The sequence below is a fragment of the Ursus arctos genome, unplaced genomic scaffold, assembly GCF_023065955.2.
Source record: "Ursus arctos isolate Adak ecotype North America unplaced genomic scaffold, UrsArc2.0 scaffold_8, whole genome shotgun sequence".
Taxonomy (NCBI): Eukaryota; Metazoa; Chordata; class Mammalia; order Carnivora; family Ursidae; genus Ursus; species Ursus arctos.
In genome coordinates, this window is record NW_026623100.1 from 54,015,561 (window position 1) to 54,043,368 (window position 27,808).

The 27,808-nt window shown below is 42.5% G+C and overlaps 1 protein-coding gene across 14 annotated transcripts in view; it reads left to right on the plus strand.

Moving 5' to 3' along the window:
• SLC8A1 (solute carrier family 8 member A1) overlaps window positions 1-27,808 on the plus strand; it is a 383,135-nt gene that overhangs the window by 57,709 nt on the left and 297,618 nt on the right. For 11 of the 14 annotated variants that reach the window (XM_057309326.1, XM_057309325.1, XM_057309331.1 and 8 more), the window contains one exon: window positions 12,199-14,030. In XM_057309326.1, the coding sequence (XP_057165309.1) occupies window positions 12,232-14,030 (1,799 nt within the window). In that variant the 5' untranslated portion in view covers window positions 12,199-12,231. Of the gene's footprint in view, window positions 1-12,195; window positions 14,031-27,808 lie in introns of all 14 variants that reach the window. The other 3 variants (XM_057309330.1, XM_057309329.1, XM_057309323.1) reach the window with 1 other exon arrangement.

Consider the following 27,808-nt stretch of genomic DNA (forward strand, 5'->3'; position numbering starts at 1 on the left):
CAAAATGAGGGACTCTGGACTACTCAGGCTCAAGTTCTCTGAGGTCAACAGGCATATCATGACAGTCATAATATTTATTTGGATTCAACAAATGGCATATTTAACATCGTGCTGGGGACTTCACCTCTCTGTGCCTCATTCTGCTCATCTGTGAAATGGGAATGATAACAGTAAGAAGCCACGTGGGGGGTTTTGGGAGGAATAATACATTAATACTTGTAAAACATTTGGAGCGGTTTCCGGCACGTGAGTGCTCAGTAAGGATTTGTTTTTATTCCTTGAGCTGAACGGTGAGTCTCTGTGCCTACCCGCGTGCCTTTCTATGAACGTGCTGATTGTGGGAGGTTGTCACGGAGAGAAGGAAGATAAGGACACGCATAAGGACACACACCAGAGGTCACAAAACTTGTTTCTCAAAGGGCCACATAGTAAACATTTGGAGGCCACAGGGCCCGTGACAATGACTCGACACTGCCGTTGTAGTGTGAACGCACCTATTGACGATACTTACGTGAATGGACATGCCGTGGGCCATAAAACATTTTTTATTGACCCTGGAATTTGAACATCATATAATTTTCACATCACGAAATATTATATTTTCATTGTTTTCAATTATTCAAAAAGTAAAAAAAAAAGAAATTAAGGAAATGGGCCTTAGAAAAATAGGTGGCAGGCTACCATTCAACCTGCTGGCCCTAGTTCACCAACTCCCGACACACAGCTAGACTGTGAGAGACACAAAGGCACTATCAGTGGGCTTGAAGAATCCTAGCAGTGGGGGTTGGTGTTGTGCAAAGAGAGGTGGCCTAGAAACTGAGACCTTGTTTTACAGCCTAACTCTGTCAAATCTGAGATGTGTGGCTTTGAAAAAGCTTTTTAAGTTATCATGGCCTGAGTTTTCGTGTTGGGAAAAGGGGGTAGGGACAGAGTTGGATGCTTTCATGGGCCTTCCTAGCAGTAAAAGCAGTTTTACGAAGGGAAATTGGACATTTAAGATGGATCATGGAGGGCCGATGGAAAAGCATGAGAAAGGAAAACATGGTACATATTTGGGTAATTTTTATTTAGTAGCTCAGCTGATTACCAGGAACAGTAACCCTGGGAATGTGGACATGTGCTGTATTATGTATGCCGACCTTGAGTGCCAAAGTGAGGGATTAGGGTATTATAGCTTCCTATTGTTAGCAAAATTCCCCGTTCTACAGACCAGGCTGAGAAAGGGAAGATGCTTTGTCCAAGGCCCCAGGACTGGTCCTTCAGAGCTGAGACCAGCACTCATTTCTTTTGGCTCTCAGACCAATGATCCTTCTGTCCACCACATTGCCCCCAGCGCAGTGGCAGAATGCAGTTACATGATTGTGACCTTAGAAGGGCAAGTCTCAAAAAAATTACAGAAGCCGCTTTGATAGTTTTCTTTTTTTAAAAAAATATTTATTTATTCTGGGGGGGCGGCCTAGGGAGAGGGAGAGAGAGAATCTCAAGCGGACTCCCCGCTGAGCAAGGGGAGCTTGTGGGGCTCAATCCCAGGATCCTGGGATCATGATCTGAGCCAAAGTCAAGAGTTGGCTGTTTAACCAACTGAGCCACCCAGGTGCCCACCTGTCCTGTGTCCCCCACTCTGCTTTGAGTATTTTCTAAGCATGATCTCATCCCCCAGCATATCTAAGAACATAGGTCTGTGAGTAACCCCATTACAGAGAAAGTGAATTGCAAAAAGTTTAATCCAAGACCTGGGCCTCCAATAATCTTTGGCCTGGCTTCCTGCTGACTATCTTAATTTTCAGCTCACATGTTATTTCCTCAGCAAAGCCTTCCCTAATACCCAAGTGGGTCAGGTCCTCCATTACTCCATTACTTACTCTTGAACAGTGTTTTACCTTTACAACATTTATCAGAGTTGATAATGATGTTTCTTTTTGAAATAATTTAAATTAACGTCTGTCAGCTGTCTTCCCAGCTACATAATACATTCCAGGAGGGGAGAGATTGTATCTGTTTACTTCATGGCTCTAGCCCCAGTGCCTCTCCCACTCCAGACACAGAATAGACATTCAGGGTTTGTTGAATGAATGAGTGACTGTGTGTTCTCGCATAAGTTATTGATACTGATAAAAGTGGTCGTTGCTTAAAAGGCAGAAGTTACGGGGCGCCTGGGTGGCACAGCGGTTAAGCGTCTGCCTTCGGCTCAGGGCGTGATCCCGGCGTTATGGGATCGAGCCCCACGTCAGGCTCTTCCGCTATGAGCCTGCTCCTTCCTCTCCCACTCCCCCTGCTTGTGTTCCCTCTCTCACTGGCTGTCTCTATCTCTGTCAAATAAATAAATAAAATCTTAAAAAAAAAAAAAAAGGCAGAAGTTACTATCTTCACTTGCTAATGAAATGATTCAATGATTGGCATTTCTTCCCCTGACTTTTTTTCTCAACTCTTCCACTGGCTTCTCTCCAATCCTGGCCTATCACAAGAAGACCATAACATAATAGTCTCGGCATGGTTACTAACATTAAAATCCTAACACTTCGGCCAATATTTAAACAATTCTTCAAATATAGGTATAGGGGATTGGTGTAAAGGACATATTCACTAGATGCTTTATCTGGCGGAGAAACTATATGTCCCATAAACTGTGCTTAGGGATTTGTGTAAAAATTTCATGTTTTCCTATAAGCTATTCAATTATTCCTACAAATACTAAAGTTTGGCCAGTTCCTTTCTAAGCTGCTTCCATTTAAAAAATTTATTTGTTCTCTGTACATATGTATATATGCACACACATGGTTTTAGAGCCATGTCACTGTGTATATTGTCAGGAACTTTAGAAAATTGTTGCAAAGAGTATTGATGAAGGGTCACCATTGCATGACCATCTATTAACTTGAGTTTTTTAAAAAATTTCTTTTTACTTCCTTCTTCTGCTCTTTGCAAGTGCACCTTATTCTTTCAAGGACTGTGATTTGACACTGTGAAGGAAAATTTAAAAGACTTACAAACTTCAAGTTGATAGGGTTCCATCTCCTGAAAAGCAATCTACTTCAAGATGAAGCTTAATGACTCAGGGAAAAAGCTGATGAAATTCACCAGCCTCTGCTCACATAACCAGCATGTTCCTTGTGAAAAAAGATTTTTTTTTTTTTTAAAGGCATTCTGGATGTTCCCATCACATAGCTTGAAATTAGATTCTGTATTAAACATCCCTAGTCCCAAGAGGCAGACTAGAATACAGAAAGCGACTACAAAGATTTACCCTTCAGTTGAGGTGAACAGAGGGAGTGGTGATACCCCATAAAGACCCTATAATTTAAAGAGCACACCTTTCCTCACCACCCAAGGATTCAGGTTTTGGGGTTTACATTTCTATATATTGTCTACTCTATTCAGGAATTGTGCATGGAACCTCGATAGAAGGTCTCCAAGGACTTCCATTTATCCTGGGTCTTTGTCATGTGTTGATGTAATGTCGGAGCAACCCTTAGCTGTTTCTATTCAAAGAGGGCAGAACTAGCCCTTGCAAAATTATGAAGTAGGGATAAGTTACTCCCAATGTTTTAACCTCCTCTTTGTGGGGGGGCGGGGGTGCTGTGATCTCCTATTAGGGTCCATTCTTCTTCATCATCCTCTCTCCTACCTTCCCCCCAGCTCATCAAGGAGCTCCCCATTTTGATGCTGTCTGGAGTCCCAATCTGTGAGAAAGAAAGCCCTCCTGATATATTATTTCACATCAACATTCTACCGTATGGCAGGAAACACTGTCTTCTAATTTTTAGGCACTACCTTCGGTCAGGTACCTTGTGTAAGTGCTCTGCTCTGCAGTCTGTTTGCTAAAGATACCCCCACCCCTTCTTCTCTGCACCCAGTTCTGCCCTTTGTGCCACTATCCCTATCGAATCAGCTGGGGTGCTTGTTAAAGTTCAGATTTGGGTTTCCTCTTTAGAGCTACTGGACATCTGATGATAGCACCCAGGTATCTGCATCTTAATTAATCTCCCAGGCGATTCGTAGGTGAAGTTAAGTTGAAGAAGCCGTGCTCTTTGCCTTTATGCACATCATTCCTTCCTTCTGGAATGTCCTCTCATTCTCTCCAGTTTTCATCATTCTTCCAGTCCTCTCCTTTTAGGGACTCTTCCATATCCTTCCTAGTACTCATGGCCATCGGAGCTACTGGTTGAGTTGCTTGAACACTCTCAGTTGGTCAGGAGCAGGTGCAATTATCTTTGTAATGCTGACAGTGTTTGGTTTGGTGCTTTGCCCATAGACGCCACTCAATGAATGCTTGATGAATAAATGACTGGTTCACTGTCTAGAACTAGAAATATAGAGAGGGCTGTGCTGCACTCAAACACACACACACACACACACACACACACTTCTTAAGGTGAAATATCAATAAGCTAGTGTGGAAAATATTTATAGGAAGTAAATCTTTTTTGGTGACCCAGATATAAACGCATGCATGTGACCTCATTTTTTTGTTCCCGGTGTGTAAGGTCAGACATCAAAGAAAGGCGGCTCTTTCTCTTCAGGGTGGATGGTGAACAAATTATTATCCGAAGCAGTTGTTATTGTCCATCATGAGGCCCCTGAAAGATGCACAGCGTACAGACAAGGTGCTCCAAGGCCTCCGGGACCTGACTACGCTTGGAAACCCTGGGTGGTAGAACTGGAGGCTGAGCAGTCGGAGGTTTCTAGAAACCTGGGTGTATTAAACCGAGAGCTCAGGTGCATTAACCTGGGAGCGAGGTGGTCCATCTTGAGTGGGTCAAGGTGCACCCATGATCTCACTCTCTGAATGCGCGGAAAGTCTCTCCTTTTCTGGAATTCTCTAGCAATAAAAGAGTTCTGTTCCAGAAAGGCCACTCACACCTTGACTTTTGTAGTACCCCGCTAGAACATGGGCTTCTTGGAGGATATTATCTTATTCATCTTTTTAACCCAGTATCTGGTGTACGTGAGTGACTAAGAAAGCTTGGCAGACAAAACCATGAATGAATGTGTTGTTTTCCTGTTTCTTTGAATTCCTTACTGGGTTAAAAAAAAAAAAAAAGTCTTGACCCCAAGACATCAGATTTGCGAGCTGTGTTGAAATTCTCGAAAAAAAAAATTGATTTGTTGCTATTAGAGCAAAATATTCACTTGCTGTGCTAAACTTCAGTATCATTCCCCAACTCCACCCACCTTTTAGTTTAGTTTTGCTTGCTCACTGCTAGGATTTCTTTCTCTATTTTCTTTTCTCCTGACCAAATGGAAAAACCTTGAGATGATTACATGACTTTGGAGTGATTTCAGACCTCAGATTTTAGCTGATGATCCCCCAAATGGATCATCTTTCCCTTGCTACGTGATGAATAGGAGTGCTTACGAAGCCCTTACTCAGGGGACAGGGGAGGCAAACGTGAAGGCTCTTGAGAAGGTAATGCAAACTACGTACATTTATTCACGGGAAAGGAGGGCAGCGTGGAAAGGTTGTTCTGCACTAAATATCTAAGTAGGGAGCTCTTTGCTACTAGAGGACAGTATTGTTCACTGAGGTAGTGAAAACAAACAAAAAGTTGCTGCCATTTTGGAAAGCCCGGTGGCATAATTAATGCAAAGTGCCTGCATTAAAATCCTGGTTCACTTCTGTTTGTATGACTTCAGCCAGTTTACTTTTATGAACCGTTTATGTTTCTCATTTGTAAAAGGAGAACGATAATCCCTCCTTGCTGTATTGTCAGAAAGGTCGGGGATAGTGAATGCAAAGCCATCAGTAAAGCGCCTGGGACAAAGCAAGTGATCGGTCAGTGGTTTCAGTCATTATTGTCGTAAATTATGACAATAAGTGGGGCCCTTACTCTGCCCTTGGCACTGGCAAAATGAATCTGAGGACAGTCCTGGCCCAAGATTAGCAGAGCAGCTTCCCTTTGAATTCCTCTTTATTTATTTAGTATTGAAAGACTCTCTTCATTCCCCAGCTTTCTTTCTCTTACTCCTAATTCCACGCCGGTATGCAGAGTTAATATATTTAAATTTAAATTCATGATGCACTTTCCCGTTTACGAGGCTTCTGTAATGGAGCTGATTTGGGGTTGGTGCTTGACCAGATGTCTTCTTATTGCACTGGAAGGAGAAGATATGCTTTGTTGAGGATGTCTGAAATATCAGGACCCTCTCCACAGAGCAGATGAACTTGGCATTCCAAAAGAAATCAGCAAGCCGGGGCTCTTGGAGCAGTACCCGCCCGCGGGTGCTGGGGAACACCAACGTCAGAGCCCCACCTCCTCTGTGCTGGAGGTCAGTTCTTCCAGCCTGAGGTTCTCTGCCCATGAGCCTGAATCACATTTCCTCTCCTCCACTTAATACTGACATTGGCTTTTCAGGGTGATACTGACATCTGCTCATTTTAGGGGCATCTGCTTCACGCAGGGCACATTTTTAAATGCAAATGCCTGGTCCCAGCTCCCAGATTCTGATTCACCTTCAGAAATTTGGTGAGTCAGCACATGATCCTATGAGAATTATTTTATTCATTCAATAAGCAGGTTCTATGAATCATTTATGTGCCAGATTCTGCTTCAGGAACTGGGGATCCATCAATGAACAAAAGGGACAGAAATCTCCACCTACACAGAGTTTACATCTATCGGAGAGAGAACGGCGATAAACAGAACCATGAAATAAATTACATTAGCATATAAAGAGGAAGAAGTTCTATGGAGAAAAACAAAGTAGGGGAAAGGGCCATGGATTACATCTCATGACTTTTCAATAAGTTCTTCATTATTTAAAATCCTAAACTCCATTCTCTGGTTTTGGCCGTATTGCTGGACCATCACCCGGTGGCTTCCTTTGATGAATGAGGTGAGTGTCTTCTGACACGGCACAGCACCCCGACTGTGGTCTCGTACGTTCAACGAGAGGGCGCGAGCCCCTTATGTGACCTCTCGCTGCCTGTGCTCTAGAGGACCTGTCCCAATTTATGAAGCAACAAAGAGGAAATTCTCTCTTTGAAAAGAAAAAAAAAAAGGTAATAGCAGAGAGTCCTTGTGGGAACAGAGCTCCTTTGTAACATGTGGTCACGGTCTGTTAGCCCGAGGTTGGATGCCCCCCACAGTAATTTGCACCCTAGATGGATGGTCAGATAAGGAAAATCATCCCTGGCATCATCTCTTTGTCTAAAAGCACTCGAAAGTGCTTGCCTCGGTAGTGGCTAAGAACTTATGGTTGCTTTAATGTTGCCTTAGAAACAGATTAATTGCTTAGCTTTGATGCTTTCAGTCTGCAAGAGTTACACAGAAGGGAATTCCAGGTCCTGAGGAGGGAGAGTCAAGGAGTTCCTTTGAATCACCCCAGCTGCCAATCAATAGAATGAGATTAGGCTGCCTGTGCCCTGGGCTGGCGGGAATGCCAAACGTATTTCTTCTCTCTGAGCCAGGTCCTCCTTGGTGGTCAACAGTGTCCCCAGCTTCCCACAAGGAACCCATTGCTCTGCTGCCTGACGACTCTAAAGGCCTCTGCAGTGGGGCGGGGGGGGGGGGGGGGGGGGGGAGGGGGGGAGGGAGAGGGGGGCTCTTCCTCACTCTTTACAGAGGCGGTTGGCTAAAAATCTGTCTTGTGGGTGCATGTTCCCTTCCTCTGACCTCTCCCTTCAACACTGGTGTCTGGGCTTTTTCAGTTGGATCTCTTTTCCCCACCCTTCCTCATGCGCCATTCACATCTATACGCTGCAGGTGCTGGGGTTGTCTGTCGGCCTCAGAATAAATAGTGAGCAGAAGACAATCTGGGTCTTCTTGCTACTGTGCTGAAGGCTCATTGGGATGACGTAATGGCTCTTCCTAAGCAAGCATTGGCTGAGGGTGTAAGAGTTGATCTGAAAGCACCGTGGCAACCAGCCTACCCCTTGTTACAGAGTTCAGGAGATCAGGGCAGAATATAAAAAAGCCAGGCAGGGAGCAGAACTACAAACCAGCAGCGTTGATTTCCTGCTGAATTGTTATGGAAATATCTATTTGAGGAGACAGTGGGGAGGGTCAGGTAGATCTGCTTGAATCTGATGATAGAGGAAAGACCCTCAAAGGAAAGAATGAAGAAGGAGCTCTCATTTAGATGATATCTGTCACCCCTCCTCCCAAACATTTGAATTTGGTATTAATTTAACAAAGAACGAAACTGAAGTCCAGAGAGTTCTTTCCAGTTGTTCCATTGCCAAAAATCTGTATCAGTGTTTTGTGTCCACTGATTTCACAAATTACAATACTACCACCTTTTGAATATAATGGTGATGTTTTGGAGTTAACCTCAGAAAGCCCCTTCCTTTTTCTCGGATAGGAATTTTTACGGTTGCATCCCCTCTTAGACGTCTGTACCCTTTTGGCTAAGAACAACTGTGAGATGTGGGTCGGGGGGAGGGCTTTTTTTTTTTTTTTTTTTTTTTTTTCTTGGCTGACCTTAGAGATTGCCCTGAGAGTGTGTGCAGGAGGAGGTGGCCAGGTCATTGCTAAAAACCCGGCAGGTGAAGGGCAGCTGTCTCTAGAAACATGCCGGCCCACACGTGACATCGCAGCTGTCGATGTCTGTCTGTTGGAGTCTCTAATCCATAAAATATAAGCCAGGCTGTTGGAAACCTTCCATGGGACTCTTGCTCCTGGGGCCCTCCTCACCCTGCATGGAAGCCAAGAGGTTTTCCAACAGGCCGGTCCAAGCCCAAATCCAGTAGCTCTCTAAGATGACTTCATACACTATCAGGGATGCTCTCATGGAACAGTTAATGATATCAGTCCTAGGGACATTCCAGGGTTTGGATCTCAGTTCAGGAGTTTTCTATCTCTGTGACTTCCAACAACCACTTACCCTGTCTGAGCCTCAGGGATCCCATCTTCGAAATGGGCTTATAGTATCTACTGCATCAGGTCATTGTTACTGCACAGCTCTAGGTGATGCCATTCTCATGGACCGTAATGGAAGTGGCAACACCAGGAGCTGTGTAAAATAGCAATGCTGGTTAGTGTACGTGTTAGATATAATACTACATATAAAGAATTCAGCATAGTATCTGCTGTCATGTTTACGAATAAAACCTACTGTTAATCTCTTGGGCAACTGACCATGATTTGGTGTTGTGCCATTTTGACATTTGCTTCTAAGAAAGAAAATAGTTTTGGGCACAGCAAACACAACCCTCAAAGCCCTGGAGGTAAGAAAATATTGTCGTGGTCAGGCAATAGAAAGAATTTCCATATTCTAGAACTCAGAGGTTAGATCCGAAAAGATCTGAACCTCCTATTGAGGGGATTGGGTTTGTTTTTAGGGCAAGAGGCAACCAATGAAGAGTTTTAAGGGGGAGTAATAGAGTCAGATCTGTACTTTAGGAAGCTCGTTCTGGCTGAAATGTGAAAATGGAATGATGAGATTTGGCAGGACTTGGAAGGAAGTGGTTGATTATATCAGCCCTAGAGACAGGCACAGGTTGGAATCTCTGTTCTGTGTTTATTCTCTCTTGTCCGTACTACTTTCTGGGAGAAAATACTTAACCTTTCTGGTCCTCACAGGTTCCCAAGACATTTGAAGTTGTAAATCTTCCAGAAGGTCACTACAAATTGTTTCTTTCTCCTTTTTAAATTTGAGATCTCTACTCTATCATTTTTTATACCTGCCAGGCATTGGGATGATTTATAATTCTGACTTTTTTGTAAAAGGCAAAAACTGGTCTTGTTTCCACCCTTATCCCTATACTCTATTCCTCATGGAACCAGCAGAAAGGTGCTTTTAATAGGAAAACCAGCTGATACCACCTTTCTGATCAGAACCTCCCTGGGAGTCCCATCTCTTTCACAATCAAAGCCAATGCCTTCTGGTAGCCTCCATGCCTCTCATATCCCCAGTATGTTCCCAGCTCCAGAGCCCTGTTCCCCTGGCTCATGGCCCTGTCATCACACTGGTCCCTCCGTGGTTCCTAGACTATGCAAAGACAAGTCCCGCAGGGTCTTGGCATTTACTTGGAATTCTCTTCCTAAAGATATCCACAAGGCTTGGTCCCTTCCTTCGGGATTTTGCTCCAATGTCTCCTTATCAGAGAGGGCTTCCTTAACCATCCAGCATAAAATCACGCATGCCATGTGTGTGTACACGCACACACTCACACATGCAGACTCCCTGTCCTACTTAACATTGTTTTCTGCCCCCACCTCTCCAGCACTTTTTAGCATCTGACATTTATATTTATTTGTTTGTTTCCTCCCTGATAGAATATAAGGTCTGCAAGGACAGAGACTTTTTTTTTTTTTTTTTAATTTTCTGATGAACTCTTAGGACCTAGAAGAGAGCCTAGCAGGTGATTCTAAAACATGTAGTTAGGCGGCACTCATAAATATTTGTGGGATAAATGGCTGCATAATGGAATTAGAGCTAGACCTTCCACTACTCTTGTAGGTTGCTTCAGTGTCTCCTTGTTTTAAGTGGCGATCCCACCCAAGACCAGTGATGACTGAATAAATAGACTCACTGACCATGAATCTTGCATATTTTGAAAATATGCTTTTTCTGTTTTTCAGCCTTTCAGGTAGAACGTAATTCTGCCCCCACAACCCTCTGTTGTGTGTTCGTCTGGGAAAAATGTCAGAGCTTATCTCCCCATAGTGATGAGCTAAAAGGAGCTGTAGGTAAATGGTGGGCTTTTTGAGGGTCTGCCAGAATGTGCTGGGCCAGGGGGTTCCTCCTGGGCCTTGGTGAATTTCCACTGCGTGCTATGAGCAGCAAACATGGGCCGGAGAATGTAGGTGAGTGTGTGGGTGGCTTTCAGACTGCCCCAGGCTATGGAAGTCTCCAGTCTAGCTCCACTGTGAACTTTTTATCAGGACACCAGGCTGTGCTCTGACTCAGGACCCCCCGTCTTGCCACCACTTTATCTGATGTCGGAACTGACCTTCCAGGCCAGAGTTACCCTGACGTGGAGCAGACCCTCCATCAGCACCGTACCAAGCCTTCGAGGCCGAAGTGACGTCTGGGCGGAGTGGCGTGTTGCCTGAGCTGGTGGCTGAATTCAGAGCCATGGTTTCTGAGTCTGCCACTTTGCTTTGTTTAGCAAGCTTTGTGTGGCTCAGTGCCTCTCTTGCTCTGTTTGTGATTGCCTCCAGCCCTTCATCATATGTATACTTTGTGGTCACTGCTGTTCTGCCACATGAGCTAATTGAGATGGAATTATTGCTCCTGTAGTTTTTGGTCACTTGAACCCTCTGTGGAACAAATATGTGTTTTAGAATGACCATGAAAAGGATGACATCACCTTTTATGGCTGGTAAAGCTGATTTCACAGCCTGCCAGACAAGAGTCTTAACGCACAACGAGACCCGGGCCTGGTTATCCCCTCCCCTCCCCTCCGTAGACAGCCTGCAGATTCTAGAGCGAGGTCGGTCCCCGGATGTGAAGAGCTGTGCTTCAAGGTCCAGATGCCCAGCTGCTAATGTATCAGGAGCACTGGGCTTGCTGAAAATTAGGAGGAAATGTGCTCTCATCAAAATACGCTTTTTGAAAACTGTACTTCATGCGCAGAAAGATTGTATTACAGCAGGGTTTTTCCCCCTCAAGTACAACTACCATTGACTTAGGAGGAAAGTTTGAAGATATCTGTGTGTTTCCAAGGAAGTTGGGAGCAAAAGGACATGATTTCCAAAAATGCGGTATAAGGTCAGCTCCAGAATTTACGATCATCAAGAGGCCTTGTGTTGGTTAAGTTTTTAGAGTCTGAACTTTAAAGCGTCAGTCTCAATAAGGTGATTTTGGTAACGAAACAGTTTCTGGAAGGTGATTGTACTAACCACAATTTAAAAGAAATTCTGCATTGGTAACAAGGAGAAAATTATTTAATGCATCAAAAGGTTCCCCCCTTCCCTTATTGGCTCTTAGCGTGCATAACTATGTATTCAACAAGGCAAGGCTATAATTGAACTTTCCATTTCCAATAAGTCAATTGTGTACATCGCTCAGTGAATGGAGACTACAAGTAGAAAATCCACACACGGAGAGATGGAGTTGTAAATTTTACAAAGGATTGCTTAATCACTGATGGATACTTAGAATAATGATTCACCATAGGTGTTATGGTAGTCAAATATAAACAAATCATTGGTAAAAGAAATAAAAATCAGTTATTGGTCATGCTTTGGATCTGGCTCTGATGATGTGATTTTTTTTTTTCCCACCCTCCCTCCATCTTGCTTTTCCCAGTAGGTTGGGACACTTGGAAGTCTACCATTGTCCAACATGCTGCGGTTAAGACTCTCACCTACCTTTTCGATGGGATGTCATCTGTTAGCCATTGTGGCTCTCTTATTTTCCCACGTGGACCTTATAAGTGCTGAGACAGAAATGGAAGGAGAAGGCAATGAAACTGGCGAGTGTACTGGCTCATATTACTGTAAGAAGGGGGTGATTTTACCCATTTGGGAGCCCCAAGACCCTTCCTTTGGAGACAAAATTGCTAGAGCTACTGTGTATTTTGTGGCCATGGTCTACATGTTTCTCGGAGTGTCTATCATTGCTGACCGGTTCATGTCCTCTATAGAGGTCATCACATCTCAAGAAAAAGAGATAACCATAAAGAAACCCAATGGAGAGACCACCAAGACCACTGTGAGGATCTGGAACGAGACGGTTTCCAACCTGACCTTGATGGCCCTGGGATCTTCTGCTCCAGAGATTCTCCTTTCAGTAATTGAAGTGTGTGGGCATAACTTCACCGCCGGAGACCTGGGTCCCAGCACCATCGTGGGAAGCGCGGCATTCAATATGTTCATCATTATCGCGCTTTGTGTTTACGTGGTCCCAGACGGAGAGACGAGGAAGATTAAGCATTTGCGTGTGTTCTTCGTGACGGCGGCCTGGAGCATCTTTGCCTATACTTGGCTTTACATTATTTTATCCGTCATCTCTCCTGGGGTCGTGGAGGTCTGGGAAGGTTTGCTTACCTTCTTCTTCTTTCCCATCTGTGTCGTGTTCGCTTGGGTAGCAGATAGGAGGCTTCTGTTTTACAAGTATGTCTACAAGAGGTATCGGGCCGGCAAGCAGAGGGGAATGATTATCGAGCATGAAGGAGATAGACCATCTTCCAAGACTGAGATTGAAATGGATGGGAAAGTGATCAATTCCCATGTTGACAATTTCTTAGATGGCGCCCTGGTTCTGGAGGTTGATGAGAGGGACCAAGATGATGAAGAGGCTAGGCGAGAAATGGCTAGGATCCTGAAGGAGCTCAAGCAGAAGCATCCAGAGAAAGAAATTGAGCAGTTAATAGAATTAGCGAACTACCAGGTGCTCAGCCAGCAGCAAAAAAGTCGAGCATTTTACCGCATCCAAGCTACTCGCCTGATGACTGGAGCTGGCAACATTTTAAAGAGGCACGCGGCCGACCAGGCGAGGAAGGCTGTCAGCATGCACGAGGTCAATACCGAAGTGGCTGAAAATGACCCTGTGAGTAAGATCTTCTTTGAGCAAGGGACCTATCAGTGTCTGGAAAACTGTGGTACCGTCGCCCTGACCATTATCCGCAGAGGCGGTGATTTGACTAACACTGTGTTTGTTGACTTCAGAACAGAGGACGGCACGGCCAATGCTGGGTCTGATTATGAATTCACTGAAGGAACTGTGGTCTTCAAGCCTGGTGAGACCCAGAAGGAAATCAGAGTTGGCATCATCGATGACGATATCTTTGAGGAGGATGAGAATTTCCTGGTGCATTTGAGCAATGTTAAAGTATCTTCTGAGGCCTCAGAAGATGGCATCCTGGAAGCCAATCATGTTTCTGCACTTGCTTGCCTCGGCTCTCCTGCCACCGCCACCGTGACCATTTTTGATGATGACCACGCGGGCATCTTCACCTTTGAGGAGCCTGTGACTCACGTGAGCGAGAGCATTGGCATTATGGAGGTGAAGGTATTGAGAACATCTGGAGCTCGAGGAAATGTTATCGTTCCCTATAAAACCATCGAAGGGACTGCCAGAGGCGGAGGGGAGGACTTCGAGGACACTTGCGGAGAGCTCGAATTCCAGAACGATGAAATTGTGTAAGTTCTTTTTTTATACATATCTGTGGGGTCGAGTGCATGCGATGTTTTCTTAAGCTAAATGGCACACAAGGAATGAAATATTTACTCTACAAGACCACTTTTAAATTATCAGTGCTCCCTGCTGTGCCACTTGTCCATATGCTTTATACAGAGATCTTAATTTGGTTTTATTTTTTATTCCATACTTCTGCGTATTTTAAGTACATTGTAGCAGTTATGACAGAATGAGTTTTGTGACACAGTTTATCAAACTGCTTATGATGGGTTGGAAAATTCATATTCTATTTTGAATCACATAATATACACACAGAAAGGGAGTATTTATTTACGTATTTATTTATTGAAAGCGAATATTTAGAACATCACATTAGGTCCCTAAGTTCGTTACTGAGTACGAATTGGGAAAGCTCAAAAAGAAAACACCTTTGAAAAGAATTTCCTGGCTACCAAGGCTGGCTGGAACATTTTTTGCTGCTTTTATCTGATGCTGTGTTTTTGTGGCAATATAAGATAATGTTTCTGCTTACATGCTCATGCTTAATTATGACTTAATGACTAGTCCTGCTTTTTTTAGTCTTATGGCAATGTGGGAAAAGTCATATAGCTCTTATGGAGTTCTAGTCTGATTTTATTTTCCATGATTAAGTAAACTCTTTTACCCTACTGATGCAGTGATGGGGAGAGAATAAGATTCTGTTCAAGCATCCTCGTTGACAGGGAACAGGCCAGAGAAAAGAATTGGGAACAATTTACTCTTCCTATTGGCACTTCATGGTGATACTTGCCAATGTTGTAACACCAAGTGCCTGGTTGTGCAATGATTCTGTCATTGGCAGCTGCTATTTGTTTATTCCTTCCGTGCCTAGGAGGGGGCATTACGCTCCCCAAATGCAAACCAGAAGGTTGACTCAATGAGCAGTGTCCAAACTGGAAAGAAGGAGGGAAGGAAGGAAGGAAAGAAGGAAGGAAGGAAGGAAGGAAACTATTTATAATATCTGCAATACGACAAAGGACATTCAAATGAATGATTATGTTGGTTGAATCATTGGCAACTTAGGAATTTCCAGGAAAGAAAAAAATACATATAATACAGTTTGTTCTAAAAATGGTTAACTCTTGCGTAAACGTTATGTGATAGGTCAAATGCCACGTACATTCTCTCCAAAATGAAATTTCTCCTGCTAAAAGTGGAGGGTGGAGGGGGCCGTGGGGGAGCCAGGCAGAGGAAAGAGATTTTCCCGCAGATGCCTTCCTCTTTACCTCTCTTCGATGTTGTGTTATAGCGCTGAACAATTACTGAGTGTGATATCATAATGAAATCAAGCAAAGCAGAGATTATCATATCCACCTTCAGATGTGTGGGGGGTAACTTTGAATGAATATCTGTTTTACGTTGGTTCTTATATTGTTGATGTTCAACGTGTTGAGGTGTGTTTTGTTGGACATGATTTTACTGAAAGATAGTAATATAGAAGCAAATGAATATTCTGCATCCTTAAAGAAGGATTTTCCCAGGGGCCTTGCATTGAATATGATCCTGCCCACGTTGAGCTCATAAACTTTATTCCTTTGTTAGGAATTCTTTCTCATTATATTTTCTAATCATTTCAGTTATTGGGCCCTGTTGTATTAGACAGCACTTGTAATCCATGTTAAAGTATATTGCAAGTTACTAAAGGAGTACTGAATATTATTAAATGAACTCACAAGGGAGGGTAGCACTTAAATCTGACCAGACGGGTATTTTGTTTTAATTCATTTTACTTAGGATGTTTGCTCCTGAAAATTTTATCTTGCTTTTTAAAGAATAATGGCTCTGTACTAGTTTATTTGAGAGGCAGCCTTTCCTTATCTATTCTGCTGTCCAGGACTTTTACCAAACTGTAAATAAATAACCTTCTTTTGGACACAGTGTAGAAGAGGAAGAAGAAGAAGAAGAAAAAAAAAAGACTGACCGTGATTTGATGGAATAATGTATTCTGCCAAGCTCCATTTAAAACATTTACCCTATGCCATTAAATTGATTTAATTCTTGCTAAGGAAGGAATATTGCCAAATTCCAGCTTTAGAAATTTAAATATCTTGTGAAAATTGGTAAGAATGGGTAGGATTATTGGCATGCCATCTGTGTGTGTGTGTGTGTGTGTGTGTGTGTGTGTGTGTGTTCTTGGAGTATTCTAGATCAATCACTAGTTCCTACTTTAATAAAACTCTGTTTTATTCACTAAGTCGAAATATTAAATTTTAGAAATGTCAGACATTTTATTTATTTATTTATTTATTTATTTATTTATTTATAGAATAAAATTACAGCCCGCCATTTTTTTCTTTTTTCTAGAATTTTTATATCTAATTATAGAGTACTGACAAGGTTTGTAGATGCTTACTACATCTGTTGCTTAAATAAATTTGTTTAGGTGACTGGGACTTAGCCTTCAGCTAGGCACCAAGGATTCCAACATAATGTTTCTAGAAAAACATAATATTATCAAAGATTCCTTGTTTTTCTTCTTCTTCTCCTTCTTCTTCACGGGTCATTCTTCCTCTGGAAGTTGTTTCTAATGCCAGGTCCACACAGTCAGATCCAAGTGACAGGGTTTGTCATCAGGCAGTGAAGCTGAACTATGCGGACTTCAACCCAGTTCTTCTTGAAGAATGAATTTATGTCTCATCCGATTACATAGTTAATCTTGAGAGGTGACTTTCTTAAAAACCTACAATATGTAGATAGGACTGTAGATGCCACCGAACTTTATGACCTACTTAAAACATAATCTTTTCTTGCTTTTTCGTTTAACGGTTTGCGCGAAGCCGGGATTTATGATTCTTTCCGGAGCACTGTAAAGAGATGCTTGGAAAAGCCTGGGTTTAAAGCTTACCTATTTTAGAAAGCCATTGGGTCCAGTGTAATCAGGGATGGAGATCAAGAGGCGGTCAGCATTATTGATTCTTCGGTTTCAAGAACAAGATAGATTCCTAATCTTTGATCTTATTTCTGCAGAAGTCATTTAAATTCGTAACATAAGCATATCTGTACCTATTCATTCACATTTTTATATAAATGAGTTGAATTATTTCAACTTGACCTTTTTTAAGATCAAAATCTGTGTCTGAGGAAGATACTGATAAGTGGTAAATGGTGCTCGTAGTTTTAAATAGAGTGTATTCTCGGCAAGACATTTTAAAATTACAATGCAAAACCCATTAATAGATATGATTAACTATTGACACGTGCTTTGGTATAAACTCAAGCAATGACGATTATTAAGGCCATGCCAACCAATCTTGACTTTCAACAGGGAATTCTGTCTAATGTTAACAGCTAATAAAAAATAAACGAAAAACATGCTAATTTAATTTGTGGTTTGGTAGGTGATATCCACAAATTTGAAGTGCTACTAATGGTTGTTTTTTAATGATGCTAGTTTAGTGGTAATAATTATTACAAAATGTTGTTTGGTCTTCCAAGGTCTAACATGATGAGCTTGACTGTTCTGGAAAATGTTAAGGTTGATTAACTAATGGAGATACAAATCAAATTCAATTACTTAGTTATAACTCAATAACAATACTTTTGGAGGAGGACTCAAAAGAGCATGAGCATTTACTATTACCTATTTAAAATACAGAGTTGAAAGATGAGGTATGTGGGTTGGAAAATGCATGGAATATATCGCTCAGCAAATAATTTATTAATCAATGGATCTGTCTAAAATTAATTTTGCTTTAACAACTATTATGTGTTCAAGTATGATTGTGACTTCATTAACTTTAGGAAATACTGTAGGCAAGACATCCCAACGAATATAGCTGTTTGACACTAAATATTTATATTGCTTTTTCTGGAGAAAGAAAGAGAAAAGAAATAAAATTTCAATATTATGTAGGTCCTATGAAATTATTATTATTATACTCCAGGGAAAATAAATACTTTGTTTTTGCTGCTTATGTTACCAGTATTCTATTCTTGCTCTATAGAATTCCAGGGAGTAAAGACCTAGCTTTATGAGAGAGCAATTCAGTTCGGAGAATAGGACAAATGTGTAATACAAGAAAGCAGCCAGCTGTAAAAAAAAAAAAAAAAAAGAGAGAGAGAGAGAGAGAGAGTTGAAACAAAAATTGTAAGAAAACTTGAAGTGGTCAGAACCTAAGAATAATTTTGTGTCTTTGGGGGAATCCAACAATGAAAAGTACTATAGAAAATAATGTGAGACAAGAAACGGCATCAGTGTGTATTTGAATCCAACATACTCAAGATTTACTTTATGGAAGAAGAATTTTATTTGCTACATTTAACCTATTAAAATGATGGAACCATGATTTTATATTGACATAAAACTTTCTTAGGTAATATGCTAATGTAAGAAATTTAGATGAAATGATTTTAGGATTTTAATGGATTTCTGCTTTGGTGGGTTATCTTTTTCAGACTGGAGTATTTATCTCTTCTTAGATCCAAACCACATGTAGTATCATCTGCAAATCTAAATTATAACTACAAGAAGTGGTTTTATAAATGCATATGTTTTCAAGAACGTAGAACTATTACAAACATAAGACAGGGCAAGAGCCCAAAAATATTTTGACTCCCCATTCAGTATTGCCAGGAGCCGAGATTGATATGTGCATCAGGGTTGGCTACTATGTCAAGCAGGTTGCCATGTGTACTGTTGTGATCTCATTTTCCCACTGCTAATTAGAGTTTAGGGTTATAATATAGTTATGTAAGGAAGTTTTATCTTAGCAAATGAGGAGATATCATAGTTCAGACACACTGAAGTGTTTAAATTATGGACTCTTTTCTGAATCATCATTCAAGGCCAACCCATAGGGAGATGATTGCTTCACTTGGTTAAGGCTAGAAAAGAATTTATATATCGATCACTCTGCACATGCTTAATAAGCTACTGATTTGTGCCCAGTACTGGGCTAGTTATTATGAAGCGAACGGAAAAAATCTACTCCTTATACTCTAAAATGGGGGAATTGATGAGATAACTCATGTTTTGATAGGTACACACATCGTTATGAAGACATGGTGGACGCTGTAGGAGAAGTCTTAATTTTGGACAAAATAGTTGCAGTTGCTTTGAAAGACAGAAGGCATAACTGGAGAGAAAAATATTGTGTTTTTTAAGATGGAGTAGTGTCTTGGTAAACCTGAAAGTATGGACCATTTCACTAAATAGACGGGATGGTTATCAAACTGAATGAAAGACTCCATGAACATTGATTTTCTTTAATGGGATTTTAAATCATCATGAAGGTATTTAAATTAATCTGAGTATATGTCCCTTTAAGCTAGTCACAGAAGAGCAAACACCGAATGATTCTACTTATATGAGATATCTAAAACAGTCTCTCCTAGAAGCAGAAAGCAGAATGGTGGTAGCCAGGGCCGGGGAAGGGAGGAAAGGGGGGAAGGTTCAAATCAACAGGTATAAAGTTGCAATAATGCAAAGTGAATTAGTTCCAGAGAACTACTGCACAACATTTGCCTATACTTAGCACTCTTGTACTGTGCACTTAAAATCTGTTAAGAGGGTAGGTCTCATGTTAAGAGTTTGATATTAAATTTAAAAAATATAAATGAAAGAGCTGATCTGCTTTTTAAAAAAAGTTTGTGTGTGTGTGCCCCTCTCTACCAGATTGCCTCTTGTATTTCTAAAGAAAATTTACAGGATTTCTAATAATACATAGTCAATATTTTGTTTTGCTCTTTGTGAATTAGTGCTTGATTTCTAGGGATGGTTTTGACTTACGGTAATCCTGTACCCCCTTGAGCAGCCCTTAACTCATTGTGCCTCCCCCTCTTGTCCCATTTTTTTTCAGTTAGCAGGGCATCGCCACCATCTTGGGAAAGGCTGGGCAGATTGGGAAGATATTTTCTTTGTATTTTTGTTTGTTTGTTTTCCTGAGGACACTGGTAACCCAGGGAAAGAGACTTAGGCATGCTTAATTCTTTTGGGTGGAGCAACCTTGAGGGTCTAACACCACGGGGGTATTTGTTGCTACGCGGCTCTGTCCTTACTAGCTGAGCTGGAGAAACTTGCCTGTGGGTTACAGCATCTTGAGAACTGTAGAGGCTGTCCCACAAAACATCTCCATCATGTTCTGTCATGGTTCCTGAAGTCTGCTCATGGGAGATTCATTTTGGGGGGATGTAAAGGCTCTTAGGCCCCTATTAAACTATACATGCCACGCGATTCTTAAGTGTTATCCTTGCAAGGATAGAATAGAAGTGGCTTCGGGCCAGGTGGCAGGAAAGGGAGAGAGAACAGCCAAATGTAAGGTGGGTCAGTGGCACTAGCAATGATCTTTATAACTGCTTGGGGCAAGCCCGCAGAGGGGAGCCCCATGGAAGGTGCTGACCGAGTAAGCAAGCGGCTTCGGCAGCGAGTGACTTTAGCTGCGGGCTTCCCACACTGCCTTGCACTTCTGCTCTGGTAGTGGGGAAGTCCAGAAGGCCCTGGGAGGGAAAGCAAGCCGTCAACAATATGGGCAGAATTAAAGGAAATCTCCTCCTTTGCTTCCTCTCCTGGCTCGACATACTGCCTACGTAATACCCATCTGTTTGCCAAAGGTTGAGCCGGCCAGGGCTCATTCTTTTCACAGGCCTATACAGCTGTCTCACTGTAGAGCCAGGCGAAATAAACAATGCCTGTTCATTTCCTGCCTTTCTCCTGAGGACTTGTGCTCTAGATGACATTTTCTTTCCTTCTTACAATGTCTCCACAGGGTCAGATAGGGGAATAGACATTGTGTTCTTTGGTGACAGCTGAAGAGATGGAGGCAGGGGGCAAAGACGGAGCCCAACACTGAACTTTGCCTTTCAGGCTGGTGTTCATAACAGGGCACCCAGGGAAATTTCACTATCCCTGGTGATTCAGGTATTAATGAAACAGCTTGGGATATTTTATTTCCAGGAGGCTGAGGCATGAGGGATCTGGAGTTCTGGGTACTCATGAAGCCCTGTGATGGCCCTTGAAACTAAGACCATTCCACTTTTCCATGTTAGACTCCCTGAGATGAAGATGGACTTAGAAGGAGTCCTTGACTTGGATTCCACGCCCAAGTTTGAGCTCTGCCTTGGTTTCCTGCGAGCTTTGTGATCTTCAGGAAATTACTTGAGCTCACCTCCCCTGTAAAATGAGGATGATGGTGGTAGATGGTGGCAGGGGTGGTGGTGATTGGGGTGGTGATGGTAGTGGTGGGGCGGGTGGTGGAGGCAGATGTGGTGGTGGTGGTGGTGTTGGAGGTGGTGGTTTTGGATATGATAGTAGGGGTGGTGGTGATGATGGTAGCGGTGATGGTGGTCGTGGAAGTGTGATTTTGGATATCGTGGTGGTGGTGGTGGTGACAGCTTTGGATATGGTGGTGGTGCCGCGGTGGTGGTAACGGTGCTGGCAGTGGCCATGGTGGTGCTTCTGTTGGAGGTGATGGTTTTGGATATGTTGGTGGTGCTGGCGGCAGTGGTGATGGTACTGCTATTGGAGGTGATGGTTTCGGATGTGGTGGTGGTGCTGGTGGTGGTGGTAACAGTGCTGGTGGTGGTGGTGACGGTGCTGCTGCTGGTGGAGGTGGTGGTTTCGGATGTGGTGGTGGTGCTCGTGGTAGTAGTAGTGACGCCAGTAGCGGTGGTGTTGGTGTTGGAGCGGGTGGTGATGATGGCGGTAGTTGTGGTGTTGGTGTTGTTGGAGATGGTGGTTCTGGATATGGTGGTGGTATAGGAGGTGATGATGATGGCAGAGATGGTAGTGGTCTAAGATGTATTGAGAGCCAGGTTTCATGCTGTTTTTCTTACAATGTTCTTTTGATTTCATCTTCCCAACAACTCTATTAGCTAGGTGCTTTTGGACTCCTTTTACAGATGGAGAAACTGAGGCTTCGAGAGTACTAACCTTCTTAGCATCACACAGCTCATAGGGATGGATCTGGAATTTAGGGGTAGGACTACCTGACTATAAAATCTGCAGGGCTTCATCCGGGGTTGTTCCTCTTCTGAATGGCTTTCACAGGTGAGGATGAGCGGGCGGGGGGCTTGTAGTGTGGTGACCTTGACCGCAGCACTTACTCCCGCGGCGCAGATGAGAAACTAGAGCAGCCAATTATCTTTTCTGGAATTGCTGAGCATGCGTTAACCACATGGTACCCCACCCCCACTCTCTGTTAACCCAGAAGGACCATGATTAAATTGAGTGTGAAAAGCAAGAAAAATGCTACTATTATAATCCTTCCAGGTGCCTGACCGGTTCAATTATTATCTATTCTTTTGTCTCTTGTGGTATTTATTTTTCCATTGGGCCTAACTAAAAGCGAAACTTCTGTATTTGTAGCTTTCTGTCATTGCCTGCACTGGCCCTGCCCCGTATAACTGCCTTATACTTCCTTATACGGCTGAACAATGAGTGTTGCTTTTCTGCATACTTAAAATGGTAGTTTCTTGATCTATCTTTTTCATGTATATTACAAGACAACGTAAATTAATGACAGCGGAGAAGTAGTACCAGAGGATGCTTGTTACCTTGTGTCAGCACAACCAACAGGTTACAAAGTTAAATTCTCTGTCCCCCAGAAAAGGTAAGAATTCTTGGTTGGGAAGTTTCCTAGAACAAGTGACCCACGTGGCAGTTCCTCTGAAACCTTCTCAAGGCAAACGGAATTTTTAGACACTTTTTTAAAAGTCCAATTCCAAGTCACTCTTGCTTCCAAACTGCATTTTCTCTAGAGGACAAGAATTTAACAACAAAAAAAACTTCCACCTAAAATCGGATGGCTGTGCAATGATAACTTGCATATACACTGTATGCAAAATCAGTGTTCAAGCGTGTCTGTAACTACTTTGCTTTTGAGTAGAGTGGTTTTATTTATTTATTTTTCAAGTTTTGGAGGTGAATTATGGGTCTGTTTGGAGTATACTTATTGTCAATATGTTTATAAATATAATTAATTATAACCTTTCACGGAAGACTCCAAAGTTTCTCTTTCAACAGAGAAGTTTTCTCTTACACACATACACACACACTCGTTTACCAAGAAAAAGGTGGGAAAGTAAAATTAAGTCCTGTTTCATAGAGTTTAATTTTTAGGGTACAATTTAAACAACAACAACAACAACAAACAGTTCCCAGAGGACAGCTTTCATTCTCACACACAAAATGTTATAATCTTGACACAGTTTGTAAAATGAGCTATTTAGTTCAATGTGTGTATCTCTGAGTGTGAGATTTAGGCATTAGCTGAAAGAGGGAGAGAGGGGGGCAGGGAGAGATGAGGGGAAGGACAGGGGTCAGAGCAGTCCAGATTGGGGATCAGGAAGGGGGCAGCAAGGGGCAGGAGGCAGAGGGAGTGGGAAGGGAGGGCAAACGGGGGTGGGGGGCTGAGAGGACTGGTGACAGAAATGTGGAAACAGAAGGCAGAAGCAGAGAGATAGAGTGGGAGGAGGGGAGGGGGGAAAGGGGGGAAGAGGGAAGGAAAGAGAAGAGAGGCAGAGAAGTACATGGAGTCAGAGGGAGGAGGAGGACAATAGAGAGCAGCTGTGAGAGAGGGAGAGGGGGAGATGGGAGGTTCCAAGAGTAAGAAAAGGGAGGGATAGAAGGAGAAAGAGGAGGAGGGAAGAAGGGAGGCAGGCAGAGGGACAGAGACAGAGGCAAAGAATTTGCAACCCTGATTAGATTTCAGTTATTACTAAAATGAAGTGAAGCCTGAAATTAGTCCAGATTCTTGCTCAAGCGAACAAAAGGCAGTAGGAGAGTACAAAAGTAGACAGGGGATTCACTCAAGCTGCTTCTTTATTAAAAATAGACAGCAACTTTGTCCTTGAAATCAAATGTACGTACAATTGCCTGAGTATGTTTGGGGAGCCAGAGGAAGCTTGTGGAATCTTCCCAGGTTTGATAGAATGGGTAGGGCTGCTACCTTTCTACTTGTTCCTGCTTTCAGCAAATGATTTATGAACACCTGTTCTGTGTCAAGTTCCTCGCAAGATTAAGGAAAAACAGCGGAGATGGAGACATGGTCCCTGCCATGGAGAACCCCATGTCTTTTCGTCTACTTGAGGTGGGGGTGCAGGTGTCCAATCAAACACCAGTGCGGATGTTTCACTACCTCTGTGCCTTCCTTGGCATCATTCTCTCAGCACTCTTAGCCCTGATGGGGCTCTTGCTGCTGGTGTTTAGGCGGAGAACAAATGATAATGAGCTGGCAGCTTCTCCAGGGCCACCTCTGACAGCAGTAAGCCACTCTGTGCCTGCTTTTCCCCAGAAGAGCCTTCTCCCTCCCCGTCTCCAGCCCAGATGTCTCTTGTCACCGTTTGGCTGCCTTCTTCAGTGGAGATCAGAACGATAGATATTGGGAGCAATTCAAATCTGATTCTTTGTTCATAGCGGTGATGAACTTGGAGGGATGTTAAGGAAAGGTGGCCATATTGGTTTCACCTGGCTCCCATTGTTTCCTCATCCCTGCATTATTGAGGGAGGTTATGCCACTCAGTCTGAGTCCTTCTTCTAAATGATATGACTTTATTGAGCATGAACAAGCAAGGCTTTAGAGACACCATAGCTACCTAGCCAGGAATTTACTGGGGCTCGGTGTCTTCAGGGTCTCGGACTCTGGTAGGCTAGCATCTCAGCATACCCTGACATAGTATTGAAGGAGGACACCCAGATTACCAAGGAAAGACAGAAGGCTGCTCGAGGTTTTGTTTTTGTTTTTTGTTTTTTTAGCTGTTGTTAATATGGACAAAAGAACTCTATATGGTTGACTTCTGGGATGTTTAAACTGTTGTATAATAGGAAGTGATTCGTATGACATACACATAGTCTAATAGACTGGTAGAATACGAACAGTATTAATATAATGTATTCATAACATAATCAATATAAACATGACTATAGATAAAATATAAAATACCATAAAATAGTAATGTAAAGCATGTTAAGTCCTCGTCTGGATGGGCACCTGGTAATATCTATGGCTAAAATACCTGTACAGCTTAGTTGTTTGAGTAACAGAGGCAAATTCTATAGGTCTGAATTCTTTCAGGAAAGGAACATCTTTCCTAATATTCCATGACTTCCATAATCATTGTATACTGTAGTCTCTTAAAGTTATCTTTTTTTATTTGGGTTTTAATTTAATGACTCATTCCTGTGTATGAAGCCGATGAGATATTTTGAGGTGTATCTGGGTCTTGGGGCCTACAATAAAGTTTTCCAGTCTTCTGGTCTACTGAGTTTTGAGTCCTTGCTTGTGCTATATATATTTATTACATATGTGACATAAATATAGAAAATACATTTTTTCCTTCTTTTGCAGGGTATCAGGGTATCAGTGTGCCCAATTCTAACTTCGTTCATTTTAAATTTGTTGCTTCCCGAACTTGCACATAGAATAAGAATGAATGGTAGGCATTCATTGTGGACACAAATGACAACCTTATGAAGTCAAGTGCTTAGCATTTCGCTTAGTGGATGGGTTTCGTCACAGTTGTTACGGCCCCCCAGAGGCATCTCCTGCAGCAATAGAATGATTGGGAGCACAGGCTTTGGGCCAGATTAGCAGGGGTTTAAGTTCTCCCTCTCACTCATGAACTGCATAAATGCATAAATATTTAACCTCTTTCCATTTCAGTTCCATCAGCTATAGAATGAGGGTAATAGGGGCGCCTGGGTGGCTCAGCCATTAAGTGTCTGCCTTCGGCTCAGGTCGTGACCCCAGGGTCCTGGGATCGAGCCCCACATCAGGCTCCCAGCTGATCGGGAAGCCTGCTTCTCCCACTGCCACTCCCCCTGCTTGTGTTCCCTCTCTCGCTGTTTCTCTCTGTCAAATAAATAAATAAAATCTTAAAAAAAAAAGAATGAGGGTAATAGTACCTATTATAAAAGATGACATCGGGTTAGCCAGTACCTGCCTTATAGTAAGTACTTAGTAAATGTTCATTGTTATTGTTGCTGTTTTTAGTTCCTTTCCAGATGATTGTTTGCACAGGTCTAAGCTAGGCTTGCTGGGAATTACGCACAGGTGCTTCTCCTCTTATCTCCCTTTTCTTTAAAAAAAAAAAAGGCACCTTGTTGGATTTTGTGATTCTGTGTATGCTATGTGTGAGTATGTGTGTGCGTGTGTGCATATGAGGTAGGGGCACTCAAGGCATATAGTTTTCTTCTCACAGCCTAGTAGAAATGATAGCTATGGAAAGTGATCCAAATTATAACAAGATGCTATCCAGAGTGTGCCCCATCAATGCACTCATCATTTTGGTGGGGAAGGGAAGGAAACAAGTTATAATGTGGAGCCCAGGGTGCTAGAGCCGCTAGGGAGCAAGGGAAGGGTCAGAGATAAGGCTTTTTCCTTTTACATAACACTGTGCTCTTTACAAGGTGCCTGCATGTCTGTTTCATCTTCACACCAAGCAGGCATTAGCACATCTATTTTAGGGCACAGGGAGTGCCACAGTGATTGATACCTAATAGAAACTCAACAAATGGTTTTTTATTAGATGGCAGAAAGCATGAAGGAAGCAACCAAGACTCTTACAGATGGGAAATTTAAGTACAAAGAGTTCAGTGAATTGTTCTAAGTGTCAGAGCCCAAACTGGAAACTAAGTGCATTGACATCTCCTCTGGTAACCTTGACATTCCCCCAAGGGGAGCAGTGTGGGACTTAGCCTCTGGCTCTTTCATATGCCACCAGCAAGCCCAACTCAGGAGAAGCTGCCTGGCTGGGCGCCTGCTCATCTCCCCCAAACCTTTCATGGGGTCTCTTCGCCTTATTATCCTTTTGAAGAGTATTTTAACACGTTTCCATCGGGATTGAATTATTTGTCCAAGGAGGGAAAAATGTGTTGCATTTTGATTCCCTGGGCTCTGCATCTCCTTGACTCAGAGGGAAGTCTATGATGATGATATCAATATGCCTGAGAAGTTTTCATAAGACATATCGAATCATTCAGAGTTGGGGAGGGTTATGATTGAAATAGCGAGGATCGTACTATACTGTATTGATAGCGGATGTTCGCTTCTCTTACGGCTTCTATGAAATGAAATTCCTCATGTGACGCTGCCAGGATCCCTCTCTTACTCTTAGCCCAGAACGAAAAGGTCTGTGGACTTGGGTGAGTCCTCTTCCTTTGCCTGCCTTAAAAGAAGCCAATTCCTTTAGCAACTTACCCCTGAATCCTCCTCATGCCTGCCATGCCACTGTTGCCCTTACTGTCTAAACTTCTCTTTATTCCTCATCAATTGTGGTTCTGCATCCAACCATGTATGAACCATTTAATTCGGCACAAATCTATTAACTTCTTAACTGGGGCTTGTTCTGAGCTTAATCTAGATATTTGAAGAATATCAGGAGAGTTCCCCCCCCTTTTTTTTCCAAGCTTAGAATTTAGTGGGGGAAATATAATTACAATACAAGGGGATGTAATTCTGTTGCCAGAGAGAGATACGAAATGCCACGGGAGTTGGTAACTCTGGTCCTTAATTTACTACTTTAATTTCTTGTCTTCTTTCCTTTCTTTTTCTTCTTTTTTTTAATGATCCCAGGACGTGTTTGTTATAAAAAAACTGAATCCTCTTGGTAATTGTGGAAAATATGTGGAAATCTCATCTGAGCCGTCTGGAAATGTAATACATTTTTTCACAATTATGACCATACTGGATATTCACAGCATGTTGACTGATTCCTTGATGGAAAATAATTCCTAAATAAACATGATTCATCTAAATTTGTATAGGTGTGGGACAGATGGGGTCATCAAATATATGTTAAACCTTCA